We start from the raw sequence: 16,677 nt of genomic DNA, 5'->3' as shown, positions 1-16,677 counted from the left end.
TATCAGTTTGCGTACATGCTGTACTTTTGTTTTTAAAATTTTATTTGCAGGGCTGAGCAATTAATCGAAATAATGGCAATATGGCCATCTGCAATATCCAAATTGCAGCAGCTGCAATTTCTTTAATAAAGGCAAAGCGTGTCACAACGGACCATAAATGAAGCATTTTGATGCTTAAGAGATGCCTCGGTCTGTAAATCATATTCCCCACATGCTGGTTTGGTACTCCAGCATTCCTACTATAACCGTGACTCATTTCGCAATTGCAATATGTCAAATAATTACTATATAATTAATGGGGTTTTTTGCACAAAGGTTCAGCCCTAGTTATTTGTCATTAAATAACACAATTCAAGAAATCAGTTAGGGATCAACTGTCACTGGCGTGAAACTAAGAAAAAAGTATGAGTAAATGGACTTTTTGGTCTAACTAGTGACAAAGACACCGGTTGTTTTATTGATTTAGTTACACAGAACACATACTTTTCTGATCAGCTGCTGAATATCCTGCAGCATGTTGTCATTAGATGTTTTGACTTAGCAGATACATAAGATTGGGGCCCTGATGTCTCATTTGAATAATTATGCAGTGCAGGCAGATATCATACACCAGCTTCAGAAGATGTAGGTGAACTGTAAGAGAACCAAAACCCAGTAATGACCAATTCTGCATTTTACCTGCTTTTAAAGATTTTTTTTTTATCTGCATCCATCCAAATCGATTGTCAGTTGATAGATCCCCACCAACACAAAACTGAGCAAATCTTCCAGCCCCTTTATATTAAAAGGAAAATACACAAATCCTATAAAAAGGTTTTAATTCTGAAAGGATGACCAGATGACAAGAGCCAGGGTTGCTAAATACAAATTATAGAGCAGTCCCACAGAGATTAGCTTGGTGCAAGAGTGTCAACATAAAATTGCATATCAATTCATTTGGAAAATTAAAGCATACTCTGTATCATATCAGACTGTTTTAGTCATAAAACAAGATCATTTCAAAGTCAGAAAAAACAGCAGGTTAAACAATGCCAAACACCTCTATTGAGTTACAATGTGGGACAAGACATTCTGTTAGGGCCTCTAACAGTGCACACAGCTGTGTCACTGGTTCCACTAATAAAAAGGCAGTAGTAACAGTATGTTACTGTATGTTGGTTTTTCTCTACACTCCATAAGGTCAGTGGTTCATGCACATCAGAGACAATCACTGCACATGCAATAATTTCTCAATGGAATCTAGTGTAGGCTGTGGAAAAAAATTGAAACCTGCCCAACTCTAACCTCCGAGCTTAAACCGTTTCCCTGCTCAACAATTTAAAATGATAGACAACACAAGCTTCTTTACAGTTTAGATAATACACTAACTGACAAATCAAGCTCTTAATGCAACGCACTCTTCAGAATGTACCAAACCAGTAAAAAGAAAAACAAAAGACTCAAGAATTAACAATTTGTACATTCTAAAGCTGAACCAGGTTGATGACAAACATCAAGAGTGAGTGGAAAATTCAAAAGTGAGAAAGCCCCTTGTTTTCAGGACATCTGTGATGGAGACATCTGGGCCTTCCTCATGGAGCGCAGGGCCTTCTCTCTTAGGTGCTTCTCTAGGTCGTCCAAGCTGTCATCTACTTCACTATCTGATTCCTAAAAGAAGAGTGTGAAACATCACTCGTGTATCCACTAGTTTTGTCCACTAGTAAAGTAGTAAAGTCCACTAGTTTCATTTTTTAAGATTTATTGAATAGGGATCAGAAGGCCTTAGTTTCTGTGATTTTTAGTAACCAAATTTTACCTTTCTTGAATCTCCATCCTCCTCCACAACCTGGTTTTCTTGCCCATCTCCATTACCAGCAGCACCACTCTTCTCCTTCTTGTGCTTCTTGTGCTTCTTATGTTTCTTCTCTTTCTTGTGTTTCTTTTCCTTCTTCTTCTTCTTTTTCTTCCCGCTGCCGTCAACATCTGAGTTCTGCAATAAAACAGGTTTTTATGAGGCCGACATTGAGTGCTACTAAATGACACCATAAACAACATAATAGGAATGACATTCAAAGCATTACTGTGCCAAGCAGGGATTATGCAACAGCGGGGTTCCTACTTAATTAAATACATAATTTCCAGGGAATTTTCAACAATTTACAGAATTGGTTTTGCGGCTCAAGATGCTTTCAAGTTCTCCCAGTATTAAAGGTCTTTCCAAGTGTTTAAGAGATGGGATGATGATGCATATCTAATTGTCAGGAGTGTTCAAAACACTTTAGATTTCAAACTGCATTTCCAGCTGCATACTTCCATTGCAACATCATCCCTAAACAAAACCCCAATTACAAACTAACACCCTTTAGGATACTGGACAAAATTCAATTTAGGGGCATGCAACAACCTAATTATAATTTTGTTGCACATTAAAAACATTCAGGCAATGCAGATTTTTTCCAGAATGTGTGGCATTCTGCATGCGAAGACATGCATAATATTCAAGACTGAAGTCATAAACCTTTAAGTGTTAATACTATCAACCATAGGATAATAAGATTAAATATCAAACCTTGCTTGGGGACTGACTGCCGGAACCGCTGCTGGCCTTTTTGGCTGGTGGTGGGGACCCACTAGCAGAGCGAGACGGTGAGGGGGAGGCAGATGCAGGGGGTGGACGTTTCTGAGCTGCTGGTTGAGGAGAAACAGATCTTGATCTGGAAGATGCTCTCCTCATAGGCTGGGGGCTTGGAGAGGGTCTGTGGAGAAGATACAGTTGACATCAGGAGGATGTTCAAAGACTAACTGCACATACACAGGTTCCAGTGTACAAAAAGAATAAAACGACTGTCCTATAAATGCTTGCTTCTTTTACCTCTGGTTGCTGCGTGGCTCTGGGGTGCGGGACACTCTGCGGAAGGGTTTGCCACTGTGTGAAGGGGACTGTTGTCTTCGCTGGTTTGATGGAGATGTGCAGGAGCTTTCAAAACGTCCCTGGGGACTGGTGGAACCCCTAAGATTGCGACTGCGGTTTACAGGAGATGGGGACAGGCGGCTGGCTCCTGCAGCAGGGGACCGTGTGTCCCTGCTTTGCCAGCCAGAAGGCAACATGGGGCTCCTCCTATGTCTTGGTGGTGATGAGGAGGATGGAGGTGTGCGTCTCCTTTGAGCAGGAGAACTTCTGCGCTTGGGGGACCTAGAGGGACGTCGCTTGGGCCCTGGAGAGGAGCGTTTAGCAGGAGAGCTAGACATCTTCCTCTTCTGTGGAGGCAACGGTGAGGGGCTATAGCGACGCTGGATCGGGGGAGAATATCGTCTGGGGGATGGAGATCGTCGACGGGGAGGTGGGGAGGGAGACCTAGGAAGCACCAAATACAACTGTCAAAAACCACTCTGAATCCTCGATTATTAATATTAAATAAAACAAAATGAACATGACCATGCTTATACCTGCGTCTAGGAGGAGAGGGAGATCTGCGACGTCGTGGGGGAGAGGGGGAGCGTCGTCTGCGTCCAGGAGATGGAGATCTTCTTTTCCTGGAAAGGTACAAAGACAAAAAATAATGTCGTCAACTTGGATTTTAGAAGTTAAATCATTCAGATAGTGTGGAAGTAGGGCTGGGTGATATGGCCAAAACTGTTATCACGATAAAAATGTATCGATATTTATCACGATAAATGCCACATCATTATTTCTTTCAAGTTTAAAGGCTGATTTGCGCTGGGTACTGGCCTGGCGCTCGTTGAGGGTCCACTAATACTCGTTTGGGCCTGTAATTTCTCCCTTTGTGTGTGTTCTAACGGCTGATATTGTTTCAAATATGAAACAGGTTTGTGGTGTTGCCTGTCTTTGATGGAACATGTCTCCGGCAGTGTGCAGTGCACATTGCTGTTTTTGTCAGACTGTAAATAGCCAAAATATCTTCAAACTACTGAAGTTGAGTGGCCTCTCTCAATATCTTCCTCCTTTGAGCTGTGTTCTGCCCGCCAGCCACTGCGTGCGTCTGTAAATAATATCATGTGCTGACCTGCATTTATACCTCACTGTGCATCCTAACTTGTGCAATGCAGACCTAATTATATTGAAAACTTATCGAACATTTTTAATGTTTCTATCGAGGAAAATAATTTCTTGATAATTATTGCTGTCGATTTATCACCCAGCCCTATGTATAAGTATTGTGCCTAATGTCTAACCTTGGAGAGAGATCCCTGTGTCGCCTCCGTGGGGAAGGTGTACGGCTTCGTCTCCTCCTGACTTCACCATTCCTTGCACCTGGCCCTGCTGTCGGCCTCTTGGGTCCCTCATCTTCTGAGGAGGAAGACCCTGTATCTGAAACCACAGAGACAGGGGGCATCAGCAACTGTTTCATTGTAGCCTTAACTGTATGCGGTGAGGAAAAGACACCAAGGTTGGGGTTAGGGCACAGCTTCAAAAGTCCATGAGACGATGAGTGCAAGATGACATGGACAGAGACTTGGTTAGAGAAAGGGGTTGGGTATGGGAGAGGAAAGAACGGGGATAAAAACGCTTTTAACCTGAAGACGACTGTCGATTCTGTCTGCGATACTGACGTCGCTGCTGCACCGAATCTGCTGTTGCCCCTTTCTCATTTTTATCCTCCTCTGAAATGTAGAGCATTGAGTGTCCCATCAGTGTTAACAAAACCAGTTAAACAGACTGCCATGGAAAAGTTACAAATATTACAGAAATAGATTTGTTGGTTTATTTATTTGGTTTGAGTTTTGATCATGTTTCAGCATGGCACAGTGCAACAGAACCATATATTTATATTACTAGTGTCCTTTGTGTTGGTATAAGGAGTTTTGTTTCACTCCGTTTATAAGGATGAGTTAACTGGGATCAATACATGTTTACTACACAGAATTATCAGGGCGGTTCCTGGAGGACTGAGCTACGACACACAAGCACTGTGATCCTTATACACTTCTTTCTGTTGATCCGCATGTATACTTGTACACAAAAAAATGGAAAAGGGCCTTATGTAAAATTATCTGATATATTGTATATCTGTATATCTGTATATTGACAATGCCTTTTTTTAAATAAATAAAAAATAGGGGGAAAAAAAAGGGAAAAAAAAAGAATCATCAGAGCAGGTTAATGGGGCACTGTAATGAGGTTATATGGCACACATTTACATGACTTTCTACTTTACTGAACTTTATCTCCATTTTCTACTGTATAAAATCATTCTTGACCAAAAAAAAAACAAAACAAAAAAAAACAAAAAAAACAATCCCAGTAAAGTAGGTGAAATGGAATTCAAGCCCCTGGAAATGTCAACACATTTTTTCCTGCACAGGTAGACCAAGCTTTGCCATCTTATCTTGTAGTACATTTTCACAAATATTCCTTTCCCTCTCGTTGGCACGATTAAAATTGAGCATTTTGTAAATGACAAAGCCAAGTTGCAATGACCCTAGTGAGGTGAACATCCGTATCATCCCCTCCCTCTTGAAAAATCAGGGCAAACAAAACGGGGAAAAAAAAAAAAAAAAAAAGTCCATTTATGACAAGTAGAAGTGGCTGGGAACTCCATACGACTGGTCATCTCTGTTTGTGAGCTGAGAGGTGAAAGGTCATTACAGTTCTTTAAAAGAGAATTTGTCACTTACCTGAGTCAGACCCTTCAGAGTGTCTGGGCTTGGTATTATCAGGTGGAGAATCACCCCTTCCTCCTGGTTTTCGCTTTAAACCTGAAAAACAAGCCACCAAGAATTTTAGATGAACTTTGTGTAATAATAATAATTCTTGTTTTATTATAAAATTTGAAATAATGGCTTACTTCTTACCCATGCACATTTTAATTGAACAGCAATAATTTGGTTCTATGTACCCTCATTTACCAAAGAATTTGAGCAAAGCAACATTTTAAATAATGAAATCTGATTTCTAAGAACCAGAAGAAGCCAAGTAGCTGAAATGGTCACGTGGCTGTACCAGACAAAGATGTAATAAATATAGAGAGCCATGGATGAATTGAATTGTTAAGATCATACCAGATGATCTGGGTGGGGAAGCTGAACCCCGGCCTCTTCTAGCCCGTGGAGACGGTGAGCGCCTGTCCTTCCCCGCAGGGCTAATGGAGGTGTCTGGATGATGGACCTGTTTTCGAGGAGGTGTGCTAGATATTCTTTTCATCGCTTTTTTAGGTGAGCGAGAGCCTGAGGAGCTGCTGCCAGAGGATGAAGCAGAGCGAGAACGCCTCCTGTAGGACACAAATACATTAACACCTTAAAACAGGAAAATTAAGGTCCGAAGTCCTCTGCATGGCCGGGGTATAGTATACACAATAGCACCCTGCAGTCATATGCAATATATGACAATAAAATACTAAAATCATGAAAACAGGAAGAGATCACAATGAATTGAGGCTATAACTTAAGGATGGTCAGTTTAACCACAAGACCACCCTGTGCACCCTGCCTAGGTTCTCACTGACCTGCGGACTGGGGAGCGTCTGTGTCTGTGTCTGGAGCTGGTGGGACCACGTCGGGGGGGACTCCTTCGACGAGGTGACATTCTCCTCCTGGGACTCTGCCTTCTACGAGGGGAGTATGATCTGATGGGGTAGGGAGGGTGAATTGAGGTCCTTGATTTTACATAAAAAGTAATTGAGGCCCAAGACTGGAAGACATTGTAAGTTAATGCCATGAATGTGAATTAATTACCTAGAACGGGAGCGACGTCTGCGAGAACGGGAATGAGAACGGGAGCGGTGGTGAGGCCTTTCCCTCCTGCTGTCCTTCTCCCTTTCCCGAGACCTGGGTCTTTCCTCTTTCTTATGAGTTTTCTCTAGGGAGGGTTCTTTGACTTCTGTCACTGAGTCTGCTTTCACCACCTCCACAACTGTGTCACTATAAACCACAGAAAGAAGATTGAACGTTCCGTCAGGTCGTTATTGTAATCTAAAGGCACGACTATACTACACTAAACCTTACTATACAACCAACAATACTACCTAGACATTTGACTCAAGTAACATCATACATGAAAATAAAATCATGTGAACTTGAAATTATTATTTACATTAAGAACAAATAACTACAAACTTTGGATCCCAGATAAAATTTAAATTTTTGAAGTATTCCACAAACCAGGTGGAAGAAGCTTCTTGGACCACTGGTTCTGGCAGAGCTCTTCCTGATGTATCTGGCTCCACAAGCTGCTCTAAAGGTTTTGTGGGCAGCTGCATCAGGGGTGGAGGGGGTGAGTTGCCACCAGCTGGGCTAGGTTTGCGTCTTGGGGAGCGTGAGGGGCTATGTTTCCTGTCACGCTTCACTGGTGACCTTCGCCGTGGTGATGGTGACCTTGTCTTTCGCCTGGACAGAGAAGAAAACCAAGAACAATTTTCCATTTTCGGCAATAAATACACAAATGCAACTTCTGCCCACTAATCTAAATACTGAAAAAAAAAAAAAAAAAAAAAAAAAAAGTTTTTCTCTTACCTCCTCGGGCTCTTTGACTGAGCCCTCTCTCTGGTTTCCTTGTCCTTTTCCTTCTTATCTTCATCCACCTTCTTAAGAGAAGCTAGCTTCTCTTGCTCAATCTACCAGAAATGGAACAATATTGGATCAATCATCACTTTCATCACCAATATATCTTCAACGTGCAGTGTTCATATACTGACACTTGTTTATTCTGTATTAGCCCGCTGTGATCATAGCATTTTACAAAAATGTGTCTCCAAAGTTAGACACACTATTTCTGCGTATCTATGACTTTGTCAAACTTATTTACACTGTCTTCATATGCCTGGGTTACTAGACCCTCCTACACATCGCCAGAAGCCACAGATCCAGGACCGTGAGCTTACACAGACATTTTGCCAAATTTGACCTCAGACAGAAGCTCACCTGTCTCTGTTTAATTTCCTCTTTCTTCTGTTCCAAAAAAGCAGAGGGGATGCCGGCAATGTTCTCCTGGGCACTCAACAGCAGGGGCCAGAGGTCCTTCATGAACTCACGGGCATTCTTCCCATTCAGGAAGCCTGTCAGGTTGATCTGCATCATCTTGCTGTCCGGATGCTGCAACACACACACGAAGGGGGGAGAGAAAGACCATATGGCAATTGAAATGATTGAAGGCAAATATCAGAGGGAGGTAGGATCCCACAAATGGGGCTTCCTACCTTCTACTCTTCACTAAACTTTACCTGTGACTATGTAGTTAACCGTACTCAAAACATGTTAGATACTGACTAGAATATTTAACGTCCTTGGGTCCAATACTGGACTCAATAACCAATCAAAATAAAAGTGTGATTGATTTAAATTGTACTCACAAACTCAAACTGAGAATGCGAGCTTGCTGAGGGGAGACATATCTAGTCATATAAAAACTGCATGCAATACTGCTGTTATGACCAATTCTTATTTCCCAGATACATAATCTATCATAAAAAAAAAATGCCATATCAATACTTTGATTTCCTCAGTGCTATCCCCACTACTTTACATTTCTGTGTCCCTACCCACCCACTGTTTTCCAGTCTCCCCACAGTCTACACTTCAGGAGTTAAACAAATAGCCACAATACAGAGTGCATTAAAACCCAACACTGCAAGTACAGTTCCGGTGTCTTCAGTGAGTCCCGTGGGATCAGTGGGCACGGAGCTCCCTTGGCTTGCTTCCGCCTCCCTACTGCTTGAGACTCAACCACCTTGAGCTTAATGTTATATCATTTATCTAAATTGCAAGAGACGAACAAGCAATAATGAGTACACAGTTACACAAAAAAGGAGTTTTATTTCAACAACTGATAGAATAATTGTGAGATACCGTAATCTCAATTCAATTAGCCAATCTTACCATTATGCAACAGAACCCTTTAAACTTAGCTTCAACAGCCCACCCCACCCCCCAAAAGCCATGGCAAGCAAAAGATATTTTTTCTTTTTTATTAAAATCATATTTTAATGTGGAAAGCTGGTGTCACATATACCATTATTTAATAAATACATATGACGCTTTTAGCATCTAAGAAGAATGGAAGTCATTAAGGAGGGTTATATGCATATATGCCAAAACTTGCATTCAAGTATACTATGAGATGGAAGCCTGGTAACTAATGGAGGATACTGTGTGTAAATTACTTGTTGTTTTCCCTCCATTAACTCTTTTTCGTTCTTCCAAAAGTAAGTCTGTGCAATGGAAATTACCTATACCCAGATACCCCAAATGGTTTAACATATCAGTGGAGCAGTATGATTTAAAAAAAATAAATAAATAAAAAATAACTCTTGGATATGATGAGTCTATTTAAATAAAGTAGCCTACAGCCTCTGAGATGAAGAACATGCAGTTTAGAGTTCGAAATGAAATACATAACATCAGTTGGGCTTCACATTACAGCTCTACTGGCAAGAAGGACTTTGTTACAGTCAAAAACATAAAGAGTAACTTAAAACCAAGCTGAAAAGTATTGTTACTTATGGTTGAAAATCATGAGTCTGTTACACATCTGACCACACTCACTTGAGATGCTGGTGGAGTCAGAGGTTTTAACAGACTTGTTACAGTGTAACTCAAAATCAGCTCAAGATCTTGTTTTTGCTGACCTCCAGTGGCTGAAGTTCTCAACTTGCCACAGTGATGCAGATACACCTGGGGTGTGATCATGACAACCATCGCATCACTGTTAGGAATGGTTACCAGTGCAACAGAGGACATTTCTGACCACACCCAAAAGAGGTGCAAAAGACATGAAACTTTCACTTAAACAATGTATTTCAGCTTGGTGTTAAAATACTCTTCACTCTTAAGAATGTAAAAAATGAGATCCATTACTCTTAACAATAGGCTGTGGCACATTGTTAAATCCTCACTGTTTTTAGCCTATAATTCCAGTTACATTTAAAGGGATCTGGGCAGTTTAATGATGCACTGCAAGTACCTACGGAGAATATGATTATGGCATTGTTCAGGTGTGTCTTTCACTGACATGATATAGGTGATCCCTGCATATAACTCACCTCAAACCACACACTGCATCATGAAGGGAGAGTTGGGCTCAGTGACTTTGGGCTCAGGAGAGAGCTAATTAGGTGTTGGTGCTATACTTCTGATGCAAGGTATAACATCCATATTGGTTCAGGCCTTTTAAATCATAAATCACATCATCATTAGAAGACTGCTAAATAAAGGCACTTTGTCACATAACAGCAAAACATGGTTATGTTATCATATATCAGTTTTATACCAATTGTTACTTTACCCATTCAATTTCAATTTGACTAGGATGTGCAATTATTTGATTATATCCCTTCTTACTAACTAAGCATTGCCCTCAAATTTATGTTTTGAAAAAACAAAAAATAACACAGTTATAGATCTTACCTTTTCCTCAAGCTGGTTAAATATGAACTCTATGACGACATCATCCTCGAATCCCAGAATCTCTGTCACTCGTTGGGTAATCCAAGGTTTGATGACTTCCAGGTTCACTTTGGTCATGTCCACCTAAGGGTGACACAAGCAACCAAAAGCACCCTGTTTGTAAAATCAATCAGTGACTAAATGACCTGAGGTTACATGTCTACTTGGAGCTGTGGCCTTCAGTTTCATTCAATGCAAAACAAATGAGGGCAATGGTGGCTGGCAAATCACAAGTCATTACATTTTTAAAAGAAACAATTTGTTGAGGAAAAGATACTAACACAGTGGAAAAACTATTGATCATGTGGATGGTCTCATACCTTCTTGTCCAGACATTCTGCAAATTTCAGCTGCTTCAGCAGTTTCTTGTGCTTGTTGCTGAAACGGTTGTCTTGCTCCGCACTCGTGCCCTAAGGAACAATAAACCATCAAATATTAGTTAGCTTGTTTGATGTACGATGGCAATCGTATCCACACGCAAATCAACGTATGCTTCAAACTTCCTAGCCCCGCGTCACGTTACTGCACTCTAAGAAACCGGCAGCACATCGAAACCAAAACACAGAATTTAGGTTAAGTTAGCAAACCCTGGGATACTTGTACTAACACGTGTACTTAATTAAGTTTAAATTTTTAATCAACGTCAGTTCAGGTGACCAAAGTATCCTGTTAAATTTAAACCGTCAAATTGAGTCGGATGTGACACTGATACCAGCAAGCTAACCTTAGTTAAGCTAACAGTTAGCCTGCTTAATCCTCAAAGGAAAACTGACCGGCTAAAATTAGCACAGTCTGGCGGCTACTTTGACTGAAACCGGCGCTGATGTGGACACAATATCAAAAGTCACATTAGTGCAGTAATTCAATACATCTAAATGTCTACATATACTCGCTAACGGGAGCGTATCAGTGGTCGTGACTAGCCCACAGAGACAGAAACGATGCACCGCCCGGGCGCCATCTTTAGCCAAAGCTAGCAAATTAGCAGTAGCTAGCTAGCTAGGTTGGCTCGTCTATTTCCTGCAAATGTTTCCACCTGCGCATTAATGTGGAAAGGTTATAACATTTAAGCAATGTAACGTTACATTGGGCTGTAGGGTAACACACATTGTTTTAGTTAAGACGTGCAGCTTCACTCTAAGAGTTGCCCAGTTGAAACACGACTAATGGCGAAACCCAAGCTTGTTATCGGTTGATAGACGAAGCCCTGGCCGTAACGTTTCTGACTGTATGGCCCTCCGCCGAATTACATATGGCACATCAATGTTCTAAGCAAACAATGTATAGCCAGGCAACTTAACAACAAGACACTTAAAGTCAGAAATAAGCTTAAATATCTTACGCGGAAGAATCCCGCGTCCATTATCGGAGAAAATTGATAATAACAGCCGCCGATGAGAAAGACGTGTGTGGCGAGCCGGATGGAGGGTGCGCCTCTGCAGGAAGGAACAAGCAATACATCTGCTATAATGACCGCGGAGAGGCGGAGGATAAATCCTCACCTGTTGGATAAAATTAAACAGTTTTGCATTGAAATGTGTACTCTAGTTAAAGTGCTACGGTGTCAACTCTCAATAGCAAATATACTTATTAACATTAAAACCTCTCCTTACACAGAATGACCCCTGACTGTTACAGAATCACGAATGTTATGCCATAGGCTTATAATTATTGATGCATGAATGTGTGAGCAGAATTTTAATGTAGTTAGTCAAAGTGGGGACAATCTTAACCTCATAAACTGCTGCGTCGTTGAATCTATAACATTGCATCATACTTTATTTGATGATCATGCTTTTTGCATATACAATCAGGATTTGCAAATTAACCAGTGTTTATAGTAGTGAAATAAATGTAGTGGTATAAAAAGAGTAGCCTAATCATTCTCTCTGAGATGTAGTAGAGAAGAAGTATGGGATAGCTTAAAATGGACATACTCAAGTTCAGTTACTCAAAATTGCACCAATATGAATGCACAAGGTTGAGCAATATACAATAATCAATGATGTTTGGATAAATAACATTTTTATTGTTCAAGGTCTGATTCAAAGTACACTGCATTTTTATACATTGTTTTTCAAAGTTAATAAGGCTTCATTTGTTATTGGTACTCATTCATAACCAAAATCACACTGCTGGCAGAAAAGTAAAATAAAGGCTTCTTGTTAGATGCCACAGCAAGGGTAGTGGGGTTGCATACAGTGTGTGATTTTCACTTGATAGACTATACTATAAAAGACTGTCTCATAAAACAGCCAGAATACACGATGTGTCAATACAGTCCAGTGTTAACTGAGCCAGTCATTTCAGATGATCCTGGTATCAAAGTGTACGACAGATTTGTTACTTTAAATATGCAACTGGTCCATTTTGTGTTAGACATTGTAATAGACATTGTAACAGACTACTGTGTCCATGCATGCAATGACATTTGAAAATCTCTAAAGCTTAAGAAGTAAGTAGTTTTCTGTTCCATCTGAGGCAACATACCCATGTGTAAAGTGATGCTTATACCATGATAACAATTAAAAACAACAAAGATGGAGAGAAGGTTTGACAGTATATTATTCCCTGAAAAAGACTGTGTGCTTGTGCGCATGTGTATGACGTCTCACTGTCCACTGTAGATTGAGAGGTTCTGACTGAGAACTCCCACTTTACAAACAGTCCCTGGCTCATTACTGTAATGGTCCAGAGTAACACAGGATAGTGGTTGACGACGTCTGAAAGTGAAGTGAAAGATAGTGTATTGTTGGTAAATGCAGGCTGAAGAAAAGTCGGGGGTAGGGCATTGGTCCGTCTTTGTGGAGCAGGTTTTGCTAGCTGACTGGCAAACCCTCATTGGTCCTCTTGTCTCGAATGGAGCGCAGCATGTCTGACACGAGTTCTTCGAGCCCGAAGGCCGGTGCCCAGCCCCAGTCTCTCCTGGCATTGGTGTCATCAAACCTCACTGGCCAGCTGTCTGCTGCAAAGTGACAGAGATGACCACATTAGCCCCATCACAACAAGATTAAAGATAGCAATATCAGTCCCACTAACGATTTTCAAAATAAAAGAAGATAAAAAATGCTTTCAGGTCCATCCAGGAAAGTCTTACAGATTGAGCTTTTTCTTAAAATGTCACACACTTTAACAAGTTAACAGTGAGCAAATCACCAGTAATGTTGCAATTTTAGTCTTGAGAGTTAAAGTTTTTGTCCTTTAATCACAAACACCAACAAGTGAATACAAATCAAATTTTATCAAAACTGACCTATGGATTAATAGCCTCAATCAATATAATCTTTTCATATAGCTGATTTTGTGTCATGTCAGTTGGACCCCCACTTTGCCAATTCTAATGTGTGTCATCCCACCCAGATTTTGTATGAAGCTATGTGTACCACACGCGTTGAGACATACCGATGGTCTGGCGGACAGAGTCAGGATTGTAGGTGACCTTGAGGTGAGGGAGATGCTTGCGGATTTCTTGGGCCACCTCCTCTGGTGTGAAGCTCATGGCAGCGATGTTGTAGGTGCGCAGGGACAGCTGGCACTCTGGAGCCTGCATGAACTCTACTGTGGCACGGTGGCAGTCAGAGATATGCATCATGGGAAGACGTGTGTCGGGTCGCAAATAGCACTCGTGATGACCTGTGCTGAGAGCATCGTGGAAGATTTGAACTGCATAGTCTGTGAAGACAGAAGTCCAGAGTGCTTAGTCCATAAGATCCATCCATGTGCTGAATATACACTGTGTTGATATGCAGATGTTAAATGATGCAATACCTGTTGTTCCTCCTCCAGGAGGTGTGTTGACTGATATCACACCTGGGTAACGTAGGCAGCGGAAGTCCAAGCCATACTTATGATGAAGATACTGAAGAAAGAGAAGCGGATTGACATGACACATCTCCAATGGAGTCTCTGTATGTGTGTTTGGATTTTTAAGATCATTTTACCTCCCCCATCAGTTCTCCATGCACTTTGGACACGCCATAGATGGTTCGAGGTCTTTGCACACAGAGGTCAGGGGCCGGGTCACGTGGAGAAGAGGGACCAAATGCTCCAATGGTGCTTGGGACGAAGAGGCGCAGGCAGTTCTCCAGGGCCAAGTCCAGCACATTATGAAGGCCTAGATCAGCAGAAAATCCAAAGTTCAACACAATAATCCCTGAAAAGGTGGTATATGTAAATGCTGTGTGCAGTCAAGCGGACCTGTGATGTTGATCTTGCGTGCCAAAGCCACATTAGCCTCTCCCACAGCACTGAGCAGAGCGCTGTAGTGGACCAGCCAAGTGATACGATTATTTACAATCAGTTCTCGGAGGTGTTTGTAGTCCAGCACATCAGCATACACAAATGGACCTGATGACAAGAAGAGGAGGTGAGGACTTCATTTAAAAGCATTAGCTGTTTATTCTGTGATGTGTGAAATGAGAAATATATGAATTGTATCAGAAAAACAGAAAACAAAAAGTCATATAACTTGAATTAGGTTTTGCATACCACTGCTGAAAACATGAGGTGAAGGCTTCTTGATGTCTGAGAGGATTACATTCTCTGTTCCATACTGTTTTCTACACATGAATATAGATATGATGATGATGACACTCAAATTTCATATTTTCACAAACTTTGATGTCTCAGGAATTTCTAAATATCTCACCTCAGCATTTGTGCAAGCCCCACACCTAACTGTCCAAGGCCACCTGTATACAGAGACAATTTTAACATTTTATCTCTGCAGAAAAACAAATGGAGTTTGATATGAAAATGAAATCAATGTTTTTGGTGCACCATGCTTCAGCTGAAAAAAAAAAAAAAAAAGCTTTTTGTTTGTTCCAAAGCTTTATCCTGGGACAAAAAGTGACAGCAGGGTATTATTCTCCCCACAGTGACTCATTGGCTCTTTTATATCACTAGCACTGTCTGCATGCACTCTATTGTGAAGAGTCAAAATGGGGTCTTGCTGCTGGTGCACAGTGAAAACAACTCGAAAAGAAAAAAACGACTGCACGTCTGTAGTATTCCACTCATGCCATTGATAAGACATTGATATGAATCCTTTCTCCCAATACTATCACATTTCATATTATTAGAAACTTGGGATCTGAGTGTTTTGCACCACTATTGGATCCTTTAAAAGTTGCACTTGTGTAACGCATTCTGCCCCTATTGTAGCTGCTCTGCGGCCAATAGTACAACCCACAGCCAACAGTGACTCCACAGTGAAAGTGGTAGAAAGCAATGGCAGCTTCACAGGTTCAGTGTTTGGGTAGCTGTGGAAAAAAAAACAAAACACATCTTTCCCTGAATATATAAATAAATGTCAGATTGAAGCAGCTTTTGCGTGCGAGTGACAGACAGATATTTGTGTCACCTGTGATGAGAACACGAGGGTTTTCCTGAGGAGGTGGGGGGCTGCAGGTCTCCCGGCTGTTCCACCTGCTCATCTGCCTGGGCAAAGACCTGAAGCTGCGACTGGGCGAACTCTGCACCCTGCTGAGGCAACCTCGGCAAAACAGGCCCAGCACAGCCGCAGTGGGCGCACAGACCAGCACACCCGGTTGCATGTCCAATAGCAGTTCTTTAGGAAGGTTAAACTGAGCTTAATCACACTGTTCTGATTACACAGAACATAATAATCTTAAAACAGCTTTACAGACGCAGATTCAACTAATATAGATGGAAAAAAAATACATTACCTGTGTGCTGACAAAATCAGAAATCCCAGACAGATGATTCTTGATCCAACACCAGCAGATGCAACTTAGTACATCCAAAACTACTCCTCTAAACTAAATTGCAAAACAAGAGGCGATAAGACAGCGTTTGAGGCATTTACGTGTTAGAATGAAAAGATTACCATCCGATTGGTCACCGTTTCAGTTCACCCAGTAACCACTGGATAAATAAGCAGCTATAGAAAGTCATGCTGGGCTATGTGGTTCTTGTCCACTTTGTGTAATCACCAGGGCTTGTGGCTCTTGACTGAACAGGACTACAGTCTCCAGCTTGCAAAGCTCCGTGTGTGCAAACATGCTGACTTGCTGTGCACAGGGATTTGCATTGTGAAGAGTGTTTAGCTGAGCTTAACAGGACTGGGAGGTGTGTCAGTTACACAGCCTTCTTCTTTTGATAATATTTATGAGTGAATATTTGCCAGAAAATAATCATCCCACTGGAATTATGCAAAACACAGGCTATAATTAGAGAAAATTTAAGTCGTTTTTAAAGCAGTGAAATATGATGTGAAATTATAGATGGCTAAAAGCCTCAAATGACACCAACAATTAAGTTTTTTCTAATATTATTTTA

The 16,677-nt window shown here is 41.2% G+C and overlaps 2 protein-coding genes across 2 annotated transcripts; both read right to left on the bottom strand.

Annotated features, from left to right (window-relative positions):
• Window positions 1-801: 801 nt before the first annotated feature.
• srrm1 (serine and arginine repetitive matrix 1) lies at window positions 802-11,802 on the bottom strand. Its single transcript, XM_022751036.1, has 17 exons — window positions 11,720-11,802; window positions 10,698-10,787; window positions 10,339-10,461; window positions 7,858-8,028; window positions 7,450-7,550; window positions 7,099-7,323; window positions 6,673-6,858; window positions 6,444-6,563; window positions 6,001-6,209; window positions 5,617-5,697; window positions 4,516-4,602; window positions 4,174-4,309; window positions 3,427-3,513; window positions 2,852-3,334; window positions 2,549-2,735; window positions 1,796-1,969; window positions 802-1,647 (listed from the first exon to the last, which is right to left on the bottom strand). Exons 1-17 carry the CDS (start codon window positions 11,738-11,740, stop codon window positions 1,537-1,539), a joined length of 2,592 nt encoding a protein of 863 aa, XP_022606757.1. The 5' UTR covers window positions 11,741-11,802; the 3' UTR covers window positions 802-1,536.
• A 583-nt stretch (window positions 11,803-12,385) lies between these two features.
• Window positions 12,386-15,824, bottom strand: LOC111226018 (L-threonine 3-dehydrogenase, mitochondrial-like; the record flags this gene model as incomplete). The annotated part of the gene is made up of 8 exons (XM_022751093.1): window positions 12,386-13,342; window positions 13,780-14,049; window positions 14,146-14,236; window positions 14,319-14,491; window positions 14,575-14,724; window positions 14,866-14,936; window positions 15,026-15,068; window positions 15,740-15,824. Coding segments are annotated over 8 exons (1,029 nt in total), but the record flags the coding sequence as incomplete, so codon positions are not given.
• Between the last annotated feature and the right edge of the window lie 853 nt (window positions 15,825-16,677).

Source organism: Seriola dumerili, unplaced genomic scaffold (genome assembly GCF_002260705.1).
Source record: "Seriola dumerili isolate Sdu_G_001 unplaced genomic scaffold, Sdu_1.0 BDQW01000149.1, whole genome shotgun sequence".
Taxonomy (NCBI): domain Eukaryota; kingdom Metazoa; phylum Chordata; class Actinopteri; order Carangiformes; family Carangidae; genus Seriola; species Seriola dumerili.
This window is presented reverse-complemented; position numbering and strand designations above follow the sequence as displayed.

Bases quoted from the DNA above. Each gene is read 5' to 3' on its own strand.
- srrm1 (XM_022751036.1), bottom strand. From the start codon at position 11,740: ATGGACGCGGGATTCTTCCGC. The intron at 6,859-7,098 runs GTTTGTGGAATA...TGTGGTTTATAG, and splicing joins CAAGAAGCTTCTTCCACCTG to TGACACAGTTGTGGAGGTGG. The intron at 6,210-6,443 runs GTCAGTGAGAAC...TGTGTCCTACAG, and splicing joins AGACGCTCCCCAGTCCGCAG to GAGGCGTTCTCGCTCTGCTT.